The following is a 21,909-nucleotide window of genomic DNA, read 5'->3' on the forward strand; positions in this document are numbered from 1 at the left end:
TTTTGTAAGCGGAGCCCTTGGCCAGCAGGGAAACCTGATCCGGTTTTTAAAGGACCCATTGGATAGGATCAATAGGAGGAAATGGGCAGGCGCCAAGGCAAGAATTCACCCAATAATCCGAAAAACAACATGAAAACATCAGAACCCAATGATCTTACAACAGAAGTATTTGAACAACCTAACACAGAAGAAGTGGAAAAAATCGACTTTATGAAGATAATAGAGTCCCTTAAACAACATGTAAAAAATGCCCTTATAGAAATGGATGAGAAGTATAACAAAAAGTTTGAAGAAATGAGTAAATATGTACATGATACCCTGGGAAACCAAGAAAAAACCATCAAGCAGGTAATGGAAACAGTTCAAGAATTGAAAACTGAAATGAAGGCAAAGAAGAAAATACAAACTGAGGACCAGCTGGATATGGAAAATCTAGGCCAACAAGCAGAGTCTACAGAAACAAGCATAATCAATAGAATACAAGAGCTAGAAGAAAGACTCTCAGATGCTGAGGACACCATAGAGAAAATAAACGAACAGATCAAAGAAAACAGCAAAGCCAACAAATTCTCAACACAAAACATTCAGGAACTATGGGACACAATAAAAAAACCAAACCTAAGAATAATAGGAATAGAAGAAGGAGAAGAGTCACACCTCAAAGGCCCAGAAAATATTTTCAACAAAATTATGGAAGAAAACTTTCCCAACTTAAAGAAAGATATTCATTTAAATATTCAAGAAGCATACAGAACACCAAACAGACTGGATCAAAGAAAAACATCTCCTCGCCATATAATAATCAAAACACAAAATATACAGGTTAAAGAAAGAATATTAAGAGCTGCAAAAGAAAAAGGGCAAGTAACTTATAAAGGTAAACCGATCAGACTTACACCTGACTTCTCGATGGAAACTATGAAAGCCAGAAGGTCCTGGATAGAGGTTCTGCAGAAGCTAAGAGACCATGGATGCAAACCCAAACTACTATACCCAGCCAAGCTATCGTTCATTATCAATGGAGAAAACAAGACATTCCAGGATAAGAACAAATTTAAACAATACGTAGCCACAAATCCAGCCCTACAGAAAGTAATAGAAGGAAAATCGCAACCCAAGGAATCCAACACTGCCAACACTGCCTATAATAACCCAGGCATCTAATGACCCTTCACGAGCACATCTCAAAGAAGGGAGACACACAATCTCTACTACCAAAAGCAATAAGAATAACCGGAGTAAACAACCACTGGTCATTAATATCACTTAATATTAATGGGCTCAATTCACCTATAAAAAGGCACAGGCTAAAAGATTGGATACGAAAACAGGATCCAACATTCTGCTGTTTGCAAGAAACACATCTCAACCACAAAGACAGGCACCTACTCAGAGTAAAGGGTTGGGAAAAGGTCTTTCAAGCAAATGGTCCTAAGAAAAAAGCAGGTGTGGCCATACTAATTTCTAACAAAACTGACTTCAAACTAAAATCAATCAGAAGAGACCGAGACGGTCACTTTATACTCATAACAGGAACAATTCATCAGGAGGACGTCTCAATCCTGAATATATACGCCCCCAATATAAAAGCACCTACTTATGTAAAAGAAATATTACTAGAACTCAAGGCAGACATCAAACCACACACACTAGTAGTAGGAGACTTCAACACACCTCTCTCTCCAAGGGACAGGTCAATCAGACAGAAACCTAATAGAGAATTAAGAGAATTATTGGAGGTAATGAAGCAAATGGACTTAACAGACATCTATAGAACATTCCACCCAAATAGGAAAGAATATACCTTCTTCTCTGCAGCTCATGGAACCTTCTCAAAAATTGATCACATACTTGGTAACAAAGGAAACCTCCACAGATATAAAAAAATATCAGTGTCCACCTGTGTCTTATCAGATCATCACGGATTAAAGTTAGAAGGCAACAACCACGCTGCCCCCAAAAAACCGACAAACTCATGGAAACTGAACAGTCAACTACTGAACCACACCTGGGTCAAGGAAGAAATCAAGAAAGAAATTAAAGTCTTCCTTGAATTTAATGAAAATAAAGGGACAACATACTCAAACCTATGGGACACAATGAAAGCAGTGCTAAGAGGAAAGTTCATAGCACTAAGTGCCCACTTAAAGAAAACGGAGAATGCATACATTGGGGACTTAAAAACACACCTGAAAGCTCTAGAAAAAAAAGAAGCAGACGCGCCCAGGAGAAGTAGAAGACTGGAAATAATAAAACTGAGGGCTGAAATCAACAAAATAGAAACACAGAAAACAGTCCAAAGAATCAATGAAACAAAAAGCTGGTTCTTGGAGAAAATCAACAAGATCGACAAACCCCTATCCAAACTAATTAAACGACAGAGAGAGAACACGCAAATAAATAAGATCAGAAATGAAAAGGGGGACATAACCACAGACACAGAGGAAATTCAGAGAATCATTAGATCTTACTACAAAAGCCTGTATGCCACAAAACTGGAAAATACAAAAGAAATGGACATTTTTTTAAATAAGTATCATATACCAAAGCTAAACCAAGACCAGGTGAATGATCTAAATAGACCGGTTTCTCGCGAAGAATTAGAAATGGTTATCAAAAATCTCCCTTCGAAAAAAAGCCCAGGACCAGATGGTTTCAATGCAGAATTCTACCAGAACTTCCAAGAAGAACTAATACCTATACTCCTTAATGTATTTCACAATATAGAATCAGAAGAGTCATTGCCAAATTCCTTTTATGAAGCTACAGTTACCCTGATACCAAAACCACAAAAAGACCCAACCAAGAAAGAGAATTACAGACCGATCTCACTCATGAACATCGACGCAAAAATCTTCAATAAAATACTGGCAAACCGAATCCAAGAACACATAAGAAAAATTATCCATTATGATCAAGTAGGCTTCATCCCAGAGATGCAGGGCTGGTTCAACATACGCAAATCTATCAATGTAATCCACCATATAAATAAACTGAAAGAAAAAAACCATATGATCATTTCACTAGATGCGGAAAAAGCATTCGACAAAATTCAACACCCCTTTATGATAAAGGTCTTAGAGAGAATAGGGATACAAGGGTCCTACCTAAATATAATAAAAGCTATTTACAGCAAGCCAACAGCTAACATTAAATTAAACGGAGAAAAACTCAAAGCCATCCCACTAAAATCAGGAACACGACAAGGATGTCCACTCTCTCCATACCTCTTCAATATAGTGCTTGAAATTCTAGCAATAGCAATAAGACAACATAAGGAGATCAAGGGGATTCGTATTGGAAAGGAAGAAGTCAAGCTTTCATTATTTGCAGATGATATGATAGTGTACATAAGCGACCCCAAAAATTCTACCAAAGAACTCCTACAGCTGATAAACAGCTTTAGTAATGTGGCAGGATACAAGATCAACTCCAAAAAATCAGTTGCGTTCCTATACACTAAGGATAAGGAAGCAGAGAGGGAAATCAGAGAAGCATCACCTTTCACGATAGCCACAAATAGCATAAAATACCTTGGGGTAACCCTGACCAAGGAAGTGAAAGATCTACTTGACAAGAACTATAAGTCTTTGAAGAAAGAAATTGAAGAAGACACCAGAAAATGGAAAGACCTCCCTTGCTCTTGGATTGGGAGGATCAACATAGTAAAAATGGCAATTCTACCAAAAGCAATCTATAGATTCAATGCAATCCCCATCAAAATCCCATCAAAATTCTTCACAGATCTGGAGAAGACAATAATTAACTTTATATGGAAAAACAAAAAACCCAGGATAGCCAAAACAATCTTATACAATAAAGGATTGTCTGGAGGCATTACCATCCCTGACTTCAAACTCTATTACAGAGCTACAGTATTGAAAACAGCTTGGTATTGGCATAAAAACAGAGAAGTCGACCAATGGAATCGAATAGAAGACCCTGACATTAACCCACAAACCTATGAACACCTGATCTTCGATAAAGGAGCTAAAAGTATACAATGGAAAAAAGAGAGCATCTTCAACAAATGGTGCTGGCAAAACTGGATGTCAATCTGTAGAAGAATGAAAATAGATCCATATCTATCACCATGCACAAAACTCAAATCCAAATGGATTAAAGACCTCAATATCAGTCCGAACACACTGAACCTGATAGAAGAGAAAGTGGGAAGTACTCTACAGCAAATGGGCACAGGAGACCACTTCCTATGTATAACCCCAGCAGCACAGACACTAAGGGCATCATTGAATAAATGGGACTTCCTGAGGCTGAGAAGCTTCTGTAAAGCAAAGGACACTGTCACTAAGACAAAAAGACAACCCACTGACTGGGAGAAGATCTTCACCAACCCTGCAACTGACAAAGGTTTGATCTCCAAAATATATAAAGAACTCAAGAAACTAGACCGTAAAAGGCTAATCAACCCAATTATAAAATGGGGCACTGATCTGAACAGAGAATTCTCAACAGAAGAAGTTCAAATGGCCAAAAGACACTTAAGGTCATGCTCAACTTCCTTAGCGATCAGGGAAATGCAAATCAAGACAACTTTAAGATACCACCTTACACCTGTCAGAATGGCTAAAATAAAAAACACCAATGATAGCCTTTGCTGGAGAGGTTGTGGAGAAAGGGGTACAATCACCCATTGCTGGTGGGAATGCAAACTTGTGCAACCACTCTGGAAAGCAGTGTTTCGGTTGCTCAGGAAATTCGGGATCAACCTACCCCTGGATCCAGCAATACCACTCTTGGGAATATACCCAAGAGAGGCCCTATCATACAACAAAAGTATATGCTCAACTATGTTCATGGCAGCATTGTTTGTAATAGCCAGAACCTGGAAACAACCTAGATGCCCTTCAACGGAAGAATGGATGAAGAAAATATGGAATATATACATATTAGAGTATTACTCAGCAGTAAAAAACAAGGACTTCTTGAATTTTGCATACAAATGGATGGAAATAGAAAACACTATCCTGAGTGAGGTAAGCCAGACCCAAAAAGAGGAACATGGGATGTACTCACTCATATTTGGTTTCTAGCCATAAATAAAGGACATTGAGCTTATAATTCATGTTCCTAGAGAAGCTAAATAAGGCGAATCCAAAGACAAACACATAGGCATCCTCAGGAATATTAACCTTCATCAGGCGATGAAAGGAGACAGAGACAGAGACCCACACGGGAGCACCGGACAGAAATCTCAAGGTCCAAATCAGGAGCAGAAGGAGACGGAGCACGAGCAAGGAACTCAGGACCACAAGGGGTGCACCCACACACTAAGACAATGGGGATGTTCTATTGGGATCTCACCAAGGCCAGCTGGCCTACGTCTGAAAAAGCATGGGATAAATCCGGACTAGCTGAACATAGCGGACAATGAGGAATACTGAGAATTCAAGAACAATTGCAGTGGGTTTTTGATCCTACTGCACGTACTGGCTTTGTGGGAGCCTAGGCAGTTTGAATGCTCACCGTACGAGACCTGGATAGAGGTGGGCAGTCCTTGGGCTTCCCACAGGTCAGGGAACCCTGATTGCTCTTCGAGCAGATGAGGGAGGGGGACTTGATCGGGGGGAGGGGGAGGGAAATGGGAAGCGGTTGTGGGGACGAGGCAGAAATCCTTAATAAATAAATAAATTTAAAAAATAAAAAAAAAAAAAAAAAAGACTCATGCGAACAAAAGGAGATTTCTGCTAAGTAGTTGTAAACAGAGAAATACAATGAAAAAAAAAGTCTCATTTTCAGAATTATGAAAGGGACATAAAAAACAAAACTCCCCTTGTACAAGTATTAAAGTAAGTACTCCTGGTCAGCTGAGAGGAGACTTCTAACAGCATGGGTAAGGGAAGAGAAATAGAAAAATAAAGGACAGAAAGACAACAAAGCAGGGATAAAAACAACATCAGCGGCCTGAGGAAAACTCCTGCGGTAGTGCTGCTGGCCGGCTTCTAGGACACTGTGCCTGCCAGCAGACCTTAAATATTAAAGTCCACTGGTGAGCTGTACATATTCTCCAATTAGACAAGAAACACAGGACAAAAGCAAGCCGACCAGGGTTGGAGGTGGTATTCTGTGCTTCTAAACTGCAGGGAAGACTCCAAGGTTAAAGAGAGAGTAGGGAGCCATTCTCCTGGTCCAGACGAAGACACAGATGATGAGATGGAGCTATGAGTCTATCTGGAGGCTCTGCTCAGCAGGTCCTCAGTCCAAGGGCAGAACTCCAAGGACCTCTGGAAACTGAAGGTGAGCCCTAAGTAACCCAAGGCTTTTCTGGTAAGATATAATTTTCTTTGGATACCATCTGAAGTTCAATAAAAGACAGGGAATTTCTTTCAGTTGTTCAAATTTTCTGACATGCATTATGCCAGAGGACCTAGTATGTGGTGGTCATGCCATAAATATCAATGCACTTTTTAATTTATTTTTGAGTTAGCATACAAAATAATGGCTTTCTTTATTACAGCATTTCCGTGCATCTATATCATCACTAATGCAATTTTAATGTAGCAAGAGAAGCTATGTGTATTACTGTATTGCACTATGATAATGCAGTTTCACTGAGCTCCCCAGAGGTTAGACAATTGAGCATCTCTCCACTTAATCATGAAAAGAAAAACAGTAGTTCCTGTGATGCTATAAACATTCCATGGTATCCCGCCGCTGTTGAAACCCTTCTGAACTGTGTGATTTGCAATTGCCCAGAAGCTGGGAACTCCTGATTTCTACACACCTCAAACTGGACACATCATTGTCATTTGAAGGCTAAAGTCAGGAGTAATTCAGAAAGATGCCGGACTTTGACCAGTGACAGAGTGTTTGCCAAGCATGCACAAAGTCCTTGGGTCAGTTCTCCATAGAGCAGAAATAGCAGCATCATGTAGAACAGAATTTGAGAACTAGAGAAGTATGGTGAGAATTGGAAGTGGTTAAAGAAGTTCTGGTATACACAGATACCCCTCACTTTCCACACACACACACACACACACACACACACACACACACAAATATTATATATAAACAAAGCAAAAAGTAATACTTCTGTTTGTTTGGGCCCAGAATTGTAAACACGAGTTTCCATCCACCTGGTCCCAAAACACTGACTCTGAGTTATAAAAGCCTTGCCAGTAGCTTAGGCTTGTTACTAGCTAACTCTTAACACTTAAATTAACCTATATTTCTATTTATGCTTTGTCACATGGCTCATGGCTTATTACCTCATTTTCTACACATCATGTTTGCTCAGTGGTGGGCTGGTGGCTTCTCTCACTCTGTCCTCCTTCTTCCCATCATTCTCAGTTTGGCTTTTCCTCCAAACTTCCAGTCTAGCTACCAATGAGAGTAATACATTTTCATGGTGTAGAAAAGGTTTGTTCCACAGCAAAGGGTGACTTTTTATTTTCATTTTTTTAAAGACAGAGTCTCTACATAGTCCTGGGGCTCACTCTGTAAACCAGGCTGTCCTCTGTCCCACAGAGATCCTCTTGCCTCTGCCTCCTGCATGTTAGGATTAAACGTATGCACCACCACTCCAGTCCTTAGGATGATTTTGGTTCTGCAATCTTCTTGCCTGGGCCTTAGGAATGGGATTACAGACATGTTACTATTCCTAGAACATACTTCTACCTGCTGATTCTGCATTTATTTTTAATTTAGATTTATATTTATACTTATTAATTCAATAAATATAGTTAAATATCCACACCATGCCTGTCAGGGGACATTGAGACCTCCCGTCTCTGAGACAACCCGCTGGAAGGACTCATAACATATTTATCACAGGCTGTAATGAGGATGCACATAGGTGTGGAGAGGAAAGTGAGGGGGTCTGGAGCGATTCATTTACCAGCTTTCTTACACTTTTTTCCCCATTTGCATCAGTTCTTCATTGCTATGATCAGATAGCTAACAGAAATAACTTAAAAGAGGAAGGATTTATTTGGGCTCCTCTTTCCTGAGATGTCACTCCATTGTCACGTGATCCTAAACACCTAGGAAGGGCATCATGGTGGCAGGAATGTGTCGCTTTTTACTTCATGGCCGATCAGGTAGCAGAGAGCTCAAAAGGACAAGGCCTACATAACAGGTCTCCAAGAACCCTTCATAATCACCTACTTCCTCCAGTGAGGCTTCATTTCCTAGAGCCTCCACAACCTCCCAAAATACTTCTTTGTGCTGGAAACCGATGATTCGATACATGAGCCTTCTGGGAACAGTGTCCCAAGCATAACAGTTCCCTTTCATGAAGGTTCACACAGCACCATCGTCCCCAGCTATGTGAATGCAGCATATATGCATGGTGTCCCATCTGAGGGAAATGCCTGGAAGACTCAGCATACAAGGTCCGGCTTTATAGGGATCTAGAGGCACAAGCACCTCTGACCTATGGTGTGTCCAAGTTCCAGAGTGCCAGAGTTGCGTTCCTGGTAGAAGTCATTATCCCAGCTTCATTTCTGAGAAAGATCCCGACAAAAGGCAACTTAATGAAAATAGAAGTTTTTCTACTTATAATTCCTGGTTAGTTTATCATTTCGGGAAAGTCATGGCAGAAATAAAGTTTTGCATCCACTATTTAGATCAAAGTGAGACTATAATGCATGAATCTTTGCTTGCCTGCTTCCTCTCCACTCGTTTTTTACTCTCTTTATTCTTCAGGACTCTCTGCCTAGGGAATGGTACTACCCACAATGAGCTGGGTCTTCCTACACCAGCTATGAATCAAGACAGTCCTCCCCAGACAAGTATCCAGGTCAACCAGATAAAGATAATTCTGAATTAAGACACTTCCCCTGGTGAATCCAGTTTGTCACAAGGTAGCAGTTAAAACTGACCAGCACAATCTGGTTGCTTGCACAGTCTAGCCATAGCAAGGCCACTTGATCAGTTCAATGAAAGGTTTCTACCAGTGCTGGGAACTTAAGTTACCAGAAGCCAGTCATAGGCTAACCTTACAAGCCAGCTCTTCTGAGGATCAGGACAGCCTTTTCTCTTTTCTAGTCTCATGTTTTCCTCAGATACTGTTTGTGACAAGCAGAACAGTAATATTTAGTCATTTTTGAAGTCTGCAGTATAAAGAAAACAGGGCTAAATACAGGACACAAATATTTTCATGTCCTGGGTCAGTTAACCCTGTAGCTTCACCTCTTCCCAGCTTGTATAGCCATTTAGAACTCCTCTCAGTTCCCAAACCTGGCTCACACCATCTCATCTCCAGCCCATGGATATTCCATTCCCGCTCACTCTTACCTATCTCCTTTAGACCTCTCCAGAGGCATCCTTGAAATCTCACTTCCTTTGAAATCCATCCTCACCTGCAGTGTGGGAAGACCCTCACCTCTGTCCTTCCCTCCTTCTGTACCTCCTGTCTCATCAACTGACACTTAGAATTGTTACTGCCTGTGCAGTTGTCTCTCCATCAGGCTGTGAAGTCCATGAGGCTGGTGACCTCATCCACTAGATAAATGTGTGTTGTATGAACGAATGATCACTCATGGCTTCTCTTGCTTAATTCAGAATGAGCAGGAGAGCATTCCCTTTGTGACGAGGTCTTTTCATAACTCATCTTTGGTGGTGATACTATTAAAATAAAGCCACACACTAGAGGGGCTGACATACAAATGCCCGGTAGTCAGGATGTCTTCAGAAGACAAAGGACTGCTCTGTTGCTCTCCATTTGCAAGGACCTGCTTTGCATATATCTTCAAGGGCTTTGCTTGTCTCATTTCTGCACAAATGTTCTTCCTTTCTGTCTGTCCCCTCATGCTTTGCCAGGGGAGTCCCTATCTCTAACACTGTGTATTTTCCTTTTTTTTCATTTTCTATTTAATTGAGTCTGATAAGAAACTGAAAAGAGCCACTCTCCCCATTCCTGCCCTCCCCACATAGAGTCATGTGACAAAGGGAGTTTAAAGGGAAGATTATTTCAAGACTGAACCTGCTGCTGAGTCTGGGGAATACAGGGGGTGAGGGAGAAGATTAGCATCAAAATTTTTCTCTTGAAAATAATTTCTCTTTTAGACTTGAGACTGTCTGCGATTTGACTTCTGTTGGCTGAGTATGGTTGTCCAAGAGTAATAAGCAAAAGAGAAGGGCATGAATTTGAAGGTGAGCTGCTGCGGCCAGGTCTCACCTTTATATACTGATTCAGAACCCCTGGGACTAGAGTTTGAGAACACGGGCTCTTTAAGGCTACCCCCAGATTCCTTCTCTCCATGAAGTTTGGAAGTCACTGCCTGGTAGACCTAGCTGGCAGGTTATACATAAGGGAAAGGACCATGAGAGAGGAGAATGGACTCACAGGTGTTTAGAAGTAGAACATCAGCTGAGAAGGCTAACACAGATATAGATAGCCACATAGGAAACCAGACAGCAAACTCCCTTCCAGGCTGCCAACTGAGCTACCCCTGTGCTATAATCTCAATGGCTCCATTAAAACATAAAGTTCATTGGGTGGCATTAAGAAGTATGACACCATGGTATCTATAAGAAACAACTAGGTTATCCTAAATCCATTCATTTATTCATATATCAATGAGTTAATAGGCTAATGGCTATCTCTAGAGTGGATTTGCTATAAAAACACTTTTGGTTGTGAATCTCTCATCCTGTGGTATCATCTGATGTTTCAGGATACAGAAGAGAGAGCACAATAGAAAAAGGATCTTTACCAGAAATGGGCCCAAGATCTTAGATCTCCATTTTCCAGAACCTATTCTGAATAAGCAACACAGCCTTATGTATTCTGTTAGAGCAATGAAAAATAGACTAAGATCCCTCATGTAGTCCATGCCTAGGACATGGACTCTAAATTCCAGGTACAACACTAAATTAATTAAGTCGTTTTGCAGTACCTCAGAGCTGCCTTCTGTTATGTATAAAATAGTTATATATCACGCCGGAATTGTGTTTCTATAAAATCTCAGACAAGCTGTCATACTTGACATGAGCAAAGTCTATATTATCATGAACACAAAAAAACTCCATGAATATTTGTAGCTAGTGCAAATTCTGAACTTTGAACAGACTTAGCAAATTTAATGTTAGGGTAGATTATACCTAAGAGAAATGTCAACTGCAAGAGGTAGTTTCATAGAAAAGTCCTAAGCTCCACGGGGTAACGACAGTGTTTCTCTTGAGATCACTGCAGGGTGGTGGGCAGCCTATTTAGACAATCTGGAGCTGGTGCTGTGATTTGTTTCAGCCAGCCTAGTTAAGATGTAAAAAGAGTCATTATGGAACGCTGCCCAATGATTGTCAATTTAAAAACCGTTGGCAACTTTGTTGCACCTAATTTCCAAACATGACAGAGGACAACATTACCACTCTATTTGCCTGCATTATGTCGTCAATCTGGAAGTTCTTTTGTTTGAATGGAGTTCTTCAGTGGCCTGACAGCCTCAGCCATAGTAGGTTCTTAGGATGAGGCCAGGCTTTATAAAGACAATCAGTTCCACAAGATTTTTCTTCTTCTCTTAGGGTCAGTTCTTTTACCCAGTGCCCTCCCTATTTGGGACATTTAACTTACAATGTCTATAAAATACTAAGTTATTGAAGGCAATATCTGCACAAAAAATCCATGTGTAAAACAGAGTGCTGCAATAGATCGTGTGATCAAAACAAGCATTAGGAAAGGGTGGCTCAGAGGTGACCAGACTTTCAGAGTTTGAAATGGAAGAGAATGCAATGGTAGCCAAGTTCCTCTCACATTCTGATCTAGATCCCCAGTGATGGTCAGGGAGGGAAAGCAGCTACCACTAAGGCTCCTGCCTTCCTACCACAACATCTACCATATCCATAGAGAATTAAGCAGACAATGGCACTCCCATTACTCACTTAAATCCAATTCATTTGTTGCCTGCATGTACCAGACACTGGCTTAATTTCCTATCATAGAAACTAACTTCACTAGAGCAAATGCCAGAAAGAAGTGCCGTGGGGCAACTGGAATGCAAGCGGGAAAGTAAAAGGTGCTGGGATTTTCCACAGATCAGTGCTGTGTGTATTTTACCTCCACAGCATTCATATAGACCAGATGCTGTGTCATCTTGTTTTAGACATAAGAACTCAGAAGTTAGAACTACAGACAACTTGTCGCCAGATCAATAGCTCTCCCGGACCACCAATGGACACATAAACTCACATCTCTTCAACTTGTGCATACAGACCTGGATTTAATGATCTGGTGGCCCCCTTTTCTAATCCTGTCTATCACTGTACATAGAACAAATTACACAGCCTTAGGCAGCCAATGGCTCCAAGACATCCAATTAACCCTAATGTCTCTACTAGCAGGCCAGGCCATTAGGTCGAGGAATAGTTTTTTGAAAGACAGAGACATAAAATCAGGTTGTCAGAGTGTGGATATATATTTCTTTCTTGGTGCAATGCACAGAAGACTATTCGTGAGACTTGAAAGCCTAGGAGTTAGGCTAGCCTGATAGATCCAGACATCCAAATTTTGCATCCTGATGTGGGAGTGATTTCTTATTAATAAAAAAAAAACTGCCTAGGCCCATTTGATAGGCCAACCCTTAGGTAGGTGGAGAAAACAGAACAGAATGCTGGGAGACAGAAGCTGAGTTAGGGAGTCGCCATGGTTCTCCCGCTCCAGACAGACGCAGGTTAAGATCTTCCCTGGTAAGCCTCCTCGTGGGCTACACAGATTATTAGAAATGGGTTAGATCAATATGTAAGAGCTAGCCAATAATAGGCTGGAACTAATGGGTCGAACAGTGTTTAAAAGAATACAGTTTCCATGTAATTATTTCGGGTACAGCTAGCTGGCGGCCGGGAGCTGGGGCCGCAGGAAACTGCTGCTCCTATTACAACAGCATCCAACTACAGAACAACCTAGCTTTCTCTCAGAGAATGATAGAAAACCTGAAGATGTTTCGGTTTGTTTTATTTTAAATGTTTCAAGAGTGGTCTGTTGCCTATTTAGGCAGCATGGGACAGGTTTAGAGGACCAGGGGTAGATGTTGAGAGACCAGGTGACAGTAGGAGATGTGCTGAAATAATGCAAGCTAGACATGATTCGGGGTGTGCATGATTAATTGGGTGCATGTGAATCTTTTTTGAGAGTGGAACCTGTATGAATTAACCTCTTATTAAGAATAAGGCACAGATATCACCCACAGATTATATATAGTTGGCATTAGGAAAGGTCTGACAACACCGCTACACAGTAGGAGCACCTGCTGCTGGGCAGTGGTACTAAATATTAATAAAAGGCTCACTTAAATTGTGTAAGTCTGAAACATACATTACTTACTACTCAGAAGCAATAGATAGCAAACATTCGGAAGTCATAAAAACCTAGACTTGGCCAGACATGTCGCAAAGGGTTCTAACTGCTCTCAGAAGTTGCAACGCTAGGAACAAGATTTGTGTAACCAAACGACATCTCAAAATAAAAAAAAAATTAAGGAGCAAAAATAATAAACTAGACATAATCTAAACTGACACATACTAAAAACCAAGAGATATATTTCAAGGCTCAAGTTGCAAAGGTAGGCATGGTAGCATATGCCTAGCACCCAGCACTCACTCACTCATGTGACGGCTAGTATTCTCCTAACTGGACACAAACCAGAGTCATCTGAGAGGAGGGAACCTGAGCTGAAAGAAGGCCTCCATAAAACAGGCCTGAAAGCAAGCCTGTGGGGAAGTTTCTTGACTGAAGATCTATGTGGTAGGGCACAGGTCATTGTGGGTAGTGTTAGCCCTAAATAGGTCTTCCGGGGGTATATAAGAAGGCAGAAGAGCAGGCCACGAGGAGCAAGCCAGGAAACAGTACTTCTCCATGGCCTCTGCTTCAGCTTCTTTCTCCAGGTTCCCACCCTGCCTTGAGTTTCTGCTCTACTGTCTTTGAATAGACTATGGTGTGGGAATGTAAGCTGAAATAAACCCTTTCCCAAATTGCTTTTAGTCATGATTTTACCACAACAATGGAAACCTTAAGACAACTATGGAGACTGAGAAAGGATGATCTTGTGTTCATGATCTTGTGCTCAAAGCCAGTCTAGGTTATAGAGTGAGACTCTGTTTCAAGAGAAAAAAAATTCTCAAGTTGCTGAATAACTTCTACAGTAGAGGGGAAGCTGAGAGAGCTGATTTGAGAAAGAAGAAACACTTTTATATTACCTAATATATTTAGACATATTTAATTTTTGAACAAGTTATATCTGTATATTAACTGAAACAAGTCCTTCCATTCCCATCCCACCTTCTGCCTCATGGTTAAAGGCCCTGAGAGAGGTGAAAAGGAGAAGGCTGTATAACAGACAGTGAAAAAATTTCATGCTCCGATGCAGGCTTCAGTGGCATTTCCTATTTCTACTTCAAATGCTAACGACAGAACTGCAGCCCCATGCTCATCCTCTCATATAGTGCAATGGAAAACATCTGGACTGTGAGCCTGTAATTCCATACCTGTTAACTACACAGAACTTAGTATGAAGGGTACTGAAACAGAACCACAGCGCTGTAGCTCTGGCAGGTGACAATTCACACCAACCACACACTTGGGAGCAGTGGGCATCTGATGCAGGTAAACCTGCATCCTCCATGCACTACCTGGGCATCTTCCACATACTTAGTCCTTTTTCCCCGTCAATGCAGTGTCTTTGGAAATGACATTAAGTTTTAATTATCTCGAGACCAAAGGCTACTAGCAATTACCAAGGAGAAGAAGATGAGACTTATTAAACAAAGACTTGCTTTGCACAAATGGAGAATTTCAGAGAAGAAAAAAACCACGTGTGCACTCTAGAGAGGAAAGAGGAGTCTACAAAGATGGTTTGAGATATGGAACTTGGTCCAGGCTTCCAAAAATGACCCCAATATTAATTAATGAATTTAGTCCAAACCAGCAGATATATTTTAATTTCTGTTCTTTAATAGTCTTGGCACAATCTTCCCTTTTATCTAACTCTTGACTTCTTTCTTTTGAATTTTTATAGAGCAGCCTGGGCTACATGAGATTCTATCTCAAACAAAAAAAAATGAAAGAAAGGATATAATGTGGAAAGCCTGTTCTCTGAGTCTAGTATAAGGTTAAAAGTTTAAGATTTCACAATTCTACAAAAAATATTATTTTCAAAATCAGCCAGATTTCTAAAACTGAAAATTATATAGTTCCAAGATTTGACACTTAATGTGGACAGATATAGAAATCTGTCCTGCAGCTAAAATGGGATATAATAATAAGCACAGAGAAAGAGATGCAAATGAATAGTTATGCTGTCGACCACTTGTTCTCCAAAGCGGGACGTAAACTGCACTTAGTAGGATATTTTTCGGAAGCCGTAAGTGATGGCTTGGGAGGAGACCTTCATGACTGTTCTTCTAGCCTGTTGAGTGTGGCATTTGCTGTTAACTGCAAGAGCCTTCTGAGTACTCCACGACCTCTAAAGCTTTGTGGCAAACACTTTTAACAAATTAAAACTACATATTCTTTAAATTAAAAGGATTCTGAGGGCGTTAGAAAAACAGAAAGCCAAAGTCAACATGAAGCCCAAGTAACTACATCTTAGAGGAGGAGACAGCAACCTCCCAGCCAAAGAGCGAGTACTCTTGTCTGTTCTCGGTACCACCACTAAGGTCCACCTCCCAAGACAATGGATCATCGCATCCTGGGTACTTCCATACTTCATAAAATCCTATTCTTATCTTAGAAAAGACAAGCTCCTCGGGATTGAGCTATGAAAAATATTGCTCAAAAAAGAGAAAAAATTCATACAAAATTTAAAACTCTATCAATTTCCCTACACGAAACCATATGGTGTCCTAAGTTGATCCATTTTCTTTATTTATTTTGTAATTAACTACATAAATGCCTTGAGAAGCTTCAGGCATCGTTAGACAATCTGGAGACAACGAGAACTTTCTCCCTAAACTTCGGCTGACAAATTATTCCTCTAATAATGTATTGTTTTCTGACATTAATGTTGAAATGCCAAGGCATTCTGACAGATAACTATTTGAAAATTTGTATTCAAAGCTTTTAAATAGCATGAAATATCAGTTTGGAATCAAATGCTAAACAGAAGGGCAAGGGCAGCGGGAAGTAGGGAGAGTGTAATGGAGGTGCTGGTAACAACTCTGGCCTCGGTCCTGATATTGGCATATTAATGCTAGCAATGGGGTTCCCAGCACTACAGCAATTAGACTGGATACATTTTTCCCTAAATGAACAAAATCCTCCCTATTTGTGCTTATTCAGAACTCCACGTGTTAGAAATTGAGAAAAAAATATACAATGGAAAAATTACAAAAGACAATCCAAAAGTCAATGATCAAACATTAAGCTAAAGGAGAATTTCTGAGTTTCACTTTGAAAGCAAAGGAAAAGATGCTCTTTGCTAAGGGTTGGTGTGTTTACATGAATCACAAGGCCTCTTACTACTGCTACCGGACACCGCTTCAAACCCCTGTGTGCTGTCTATGGAGAACACACTCTGGAGTCACAGGCTTTGTATGGAAAGAAAGAACAGAAAATAACACATGGGTATTTTTCATACTGAGACTGAAACTGTATTATTTGGGATAAACTGGATTAAACAGAACTGCTAAATGTGCATTTCTGTGTCTCTTTTCACTTTGCACAGCTAGCAAGAAATTTAAGTTTAGATTAGGCAACAATAATACATAAATGGAATTGTAGTAAATTATTTTGTTTTTTTAAAAGATTCATTTCATGCTAGGCTCGTGAGGAGTGTGTGTGTGTGTGTGTGTGTGTGTGTGTGTGTGTGTGTATGCTCATGTGCCTGGAGAAGTCAAAAGAAGCATTGGATTCCCTAGAGCTAAAGTTAGCCACAGTTGTGAGCTGGCCAAGTAGGGTGTAGGGAATCAAACTCAGGTCCTCTGGAAGAGCAGCAAGCCTTCTTAACCACTAAGTCATCTCTCTCCTGTCCCTTAAATAGCTTTCAAAGTCTCTTCTAGTCTCAAGTCTGACACTAAGAAGGTGCATACCCCAGTTAGCAAGCCTTGGTTAAGTTACTTTACAGCAACCTTGCTCTCTTAGAGACTTTCTTTTTCACATGTACCTTCTCTCAGAACCTTCTCGTTCAGATTCCCTTAGCCCTTAGTGGACTAGAATGATTATGTGAGTTGACTTGTTTTATGTAAAGGGAAGTTCATACAAGGGTACGGGCATCATGGGCAGACGAGCTCCTAACTGCCTTCTCATCATATTCTTTTCATTCGGGGCTATGTTCTCTGTTCCCCCCTACTCTATTTGCAGAGTACCCATTCTCGTCCATCTGTGGTAACAATGAACTCTGATATTTGTTTTGATATATGTGAAACAGGAGTGAACGATAAAGGAACTTCATAAGTCTTATTATCTGAAGATCCCAAATATTCTGGCATTCCATGTTGTCTGCAAAACATCTGGAAAGTATTATTTTCCAGCCTTGGTATCCAGAGAGTCCGAATATGATGGTCTTTATGAGGCCTAAGGTCATGTACTTAAGAAACTGCCCAGGTCATTGGAAGGTTCAAACATGGTTTGGGGATCACATGTCTTGCCTAATTTCCTTTTGTACTGGGTGTAAAATGAATTGTCACTGTGGTAAGGTAAGGGGCCTCAGGCCTGCAGCTGGGATGCAGTGCTACCAGCCCCAGCCCACTATCAGGAAATGATGTTCTTTGAGCACACATTACTCACTCCTCCAGAGCCTCGGCCATCAGTATATCTTCTTTGTCAGTTTTAACATCCAACTCTGGTTCTCCACTAAGCAAAAGTTTCATGTTATAAATAATCAGCAAAGTTCCTGGAAGGAAAAAAAAATAGGAAATATTGACTTGTCAGTACTTCAAGTGCTCTAAATCCTAGGCATGTCTAATCACTTCATCTGTAGAATTCAGTCTACTCTAGAGCAAATTTCCTGTTTCGATTCAGCAAGATATGTTTGGATAAAATGCAAGCTCTGCCTTATGGAAAATTATACTCCTGTCTGTGTCTGCTGCATTTCCATAATATGCTGCTCTTAATACTATTCAATCCACTATCAGTCTTTCAAACTTTGGCAGACTTTTTATAATTTGCATTATGACAATTGCTAAGAGCCTGAGCCAAGGTTGTAATATAGGTGAAGCTCTCATTGGTGAAACTGAATCCAATGCATATGAGAAAAAAATTAGTTTAAAACATATCACTGAGTATTGCTTTTAGTTTATAGAGCAGGCGCTGACAAACTATTCTGAAAAAAAAAAAAGCCAATTGGTAAATAGTTTAGGCTTTGCAGAACATATTTCCGCTGTCATAGCTACTCAGAACTAATCTTGGTCACTATGACACAAAAACAGCTAGAGAGAAATGTGTGCAATTGTGTTCCAATAAAATTTTATTTATAAGTACAAAGCACAGGGAAAACCAAGTAGGCTGCCTGCAGATCTTCTCTTCTCCCTGTTTCCCTAGATCCACCCCCCCCCAGTCTCATCCCCATTCTGCAGCAGAACACCTATGGCCTTCCCTGCCGACTCCCCTCATTCCCATCTCCTGTAAATCCCACAGAGCTTCCCCTTCTAACCTAACCTCCTTCCACCCACTCATTGCTTTTTTTTTTTCAGCAGGCACCTCCAGCTATCCAGTGGCCAGTCCTGCCAGGGCATCAAGTAGGCTGACAGCAGATCTACATTTCTCCTTCTGCTCCTCCAGATGCCAGAGCCCCAGCTCTTTAACAGGACACCTGCGGTCGTCTCCCCTCCCTCTCTGGCCCCATCCCTAAGGGACCACACAGACCTTCTTCTCAAACCTCCCCCCCCCCTCGACCCCCAAGTCATCCCAGTATCCCAGCCTCCAACACTAGCAGCAAAACATTGGGAACAAACCAGCTGAGCAGGCCAGGGAAATAGACCCACAGAAAATATCCTACCAGGCAGCACACAGCCACTATACTCTCTTAAAGTCCAGGAAGGAAGCAGAAATCAAGGAACAAAACACACACCCAATAGAGACAAAATTAGATTCAGATATCAAAGACCAAACCTATAGTCATCCCAATCACAGATGCTAAGATGTCAGCATAAAAATACAAACAGCCAGGACAGTATGCCTCCACTGGAGCTCAGCTATCCTACCATAGCAGGCATGGATTACTCCAGCACAGCTGAAGCCCAAGCAAAAGACCTAAAACAGCCTGTAAAAGAGAACTTGATAAGTCCCTAAGGAAAACACCAACAAACGGTGTGAGGAAGTGGATAAATGCCATGAAGAAGTCCAGGAAAATATAAACAGTGCAAAGAAAGGAATAAAATTGTAAGACCTGAAGATGGAGGTGGATGAATGAATGAAAAAAATGAAAACTGCAGTAATTGTGGAAATGAAAAACTTGGGAACTCGAGGAGAACTACAGAGGCAAGCTTCACCATGATATGGAAGAAAGAATCTCGGGTGTTGAAGATATGATAGAAAACAATGGATACACTGGTCAAAGAAAATGTTAAATCTAAAAATTTCAAAACATCCAGGAAATCTGGGACACTATGAAAAGGCCAAATCTAAAAATAAGAGAAAGAAGAAAATTTTCCTAATTTGAGGGCATGCCTATAAAGGTACAAGAAACAAACAGAATACCTAATAGATTGGACCAGAAAAGAAATTACCCTGTCCACATTATAATCAAAACACTGAATGTACAGAGCAAAGGAAGAATATTAAAAGCTGCAAAGGAAAAAGATCAAGTAACACATAAAGACAAACCTATTAGAATTACATCAGACTTCTCAATAAAAACTCTAAAAGCCAGAAGGGCCTCGACAGACTTGTCACAGACTCTAAGAGACCACATTTGCCAGCCTAGACTACTATACACTACAAAACTCTCAATCACCATAGATGGAGAAAATAAAATATTTCACGATAAAACCAAAGTTAAGCAATATTTATCTACAAACCTAGTCCTACAAAAGGTGCTAGGAGGAAAGCTCTAACCTAAGGAGGTTAACTCCAACCATAAAAACATAGGGAAATAAATAATCCCAGACCATCAAAATCAAAAGAAAGGAAATACACACACAATTAACACCACTACCATCACCAACAATAACAACATTAAAATAACAGGAATCAACAATTATTAATATCTCTCAATACAAATGGTCTCAATTCCCCAATCAAAAGACACAGACTAACAGAATGGATGTGTAGAAAGGACACACTGCTTTTGCTTCATCCGATAATCATATCTCAACATCAAAAACAGACATTGCCTCAAGGAAGGAAAGGATGGAGGGAGAGAGGGAGGGAGGGAGGGAGGGAGGAAAGAATGAAGGAAGAAAGAAGCAGGATAGCTAAAACAGTCTTGAACAATAAAAGAACTCTGGGATGCTGGATGGTGGTGCACGCCTTTAATCCCAGCACTTAGGAGGCAGAGGCAGGTGAACCTGTGAGTTTGAGGCCAGCCTGGTCTACAGACCTAGTTCCAAAACAGCTAGGGCTGTTACATAGAGAAAAGCTGTCTTGAACAATCAAAGAGAGAGAGAGAGAGAGAGAGAGAGAGAGAGAGAGAAAAGAAATGTGGAAGGTCTCATCATTTCTTATTTCAAATTATACTACACAGCTATGCCAAAAAAAAAGCAGAATGAATGGAATCAAACTGAAGATCCAAACATAAAGCCATTACACACCTATGAACACCTGGTTTTTTGACAAAGAAGCTAGAAATATACACTGGAAAGAAGACAGCACCTTCAACAAATGGTCAAACAATAACAAAGAAGACCAATACAATGACTCCTAATGATATTCTTCTATACTCATAGGTTGGTACCTTACTCATCCATCATGAGAGAAGCTTCTTCCTGCAACTTCATACATCATGTCAAGTTTGGTCTGTGGCTACGACTTGCTCACTCCTGCTCCAAGGAATGGTTAACTAAAACTGTACAGTCTATTCACAAAACTAGTTACAATATGAAGACAAATGTGGTTTTTCAGAGAAATTAAAAAGGGAAACTAATTATACTTCCTTCGTTACAGAGAACAGCATATGGGCTAAGAACAAGAACTCTGCAGTCAAAATGAAAACTTCGTTGTCAAAATGCTCATATCTAAATACTGGATAGACTACTGAATAGTGTGGTCACCTCAGGTCTCTCACCTCTGTGTGGTTTCACATCTGCCCACGACCTGTACTCACACACAAAGACAGAAAAATGGGATGGGACAAGTTGGGAAGAAGGAAGCCCACAAGAGTATAAGGGTTATAAGAGGTTATGTGGGAATGAGGATGATCACAATACCGTGTGTACACATATGAAATTAACAAAACCATCATTTGTCTAACCAACTGAATGGACCTAGTAAGAATAACAAAATAAGCAAAAATAAAAACCACTATACTAATATTTATATGAGAACTTAATAATTAGAAGTCCTCTGAGAGATTAAATGGCCATTAATATATATAAATACTGCTTGTTTTCTTGCATTTGTAGAACATAGATTTAAAATTACACTTTTGTGTGCATATACAAGTATTTATGTATGTCGAGGGGCACAAGCTTAAGAAGGAAATCATGACAGGGGAGGAAGAGATCTTAAGGGAGAGGAGAAAACAGAAAGTGGAGTGAAGTCTAATAATAAAAAATTGTAAGAGGAGACTCACTCAGGGAAGGAAAGGGGCCGGAATGAGCAGGGAGGGGCCATGAAAGAGAGAAATGATGAGAAGCAGGCATAAAATACAACTGAAGATACCATAAAAGCCACTGCTTCAAGCCTAACCTAAAACAAAAAGATTATAATATTTATATTAATATATAAATAATAACTTAATTGCCACTGTTTTTCTTCTCAATGACAGAGGGAAAGAATCAACAACATCTTTCAACTACAAAGCCACAGGTTATAGAAGGTATCTCGGAGATAAAGCAGGCCAACTTGGAAATGAAATT

At 40.3% G+C, this 21,909-nt stretch overlaps 1 protein-coding gene across 1 annotated transcript in view; it reads right to left on the minus strand.

Moving 5' to 3' along the window:
- Positions 1-21,909, minus strand: part of Morc1 (MORC family CW-type zinc finger 1) — a 308,590-nt gene that overhangs the window by 134,757 nt on the left and 151,924 nt on the right. The window contains exon 9 of the mRNA XM_041673094.1: positions 17,681-17,786. Within this exon, the coding sequence (XP_041529028.1) occupies positions 17,681-17,786 (106 nt within the window). The remainder of the gene's footprint in view (positions 1-17,680; positions 17,787-21,909) is intronic.

This window comes from Microtus oregoni, unplaced genomic scaffold (assembly GCF_018167655.1).
Source record: "Microtus oregoni isolate MIOR12 unplaced genomic scaffold, Mior012 000023F_ref0000262, whole genome shotgun sequence".
Classification (NCBI taxonomy): Eukaryota; Metazoa; Chordata; class Mammalia; order Rodentia; family Cricetidae; genus Microtus; species Microtus oregoni.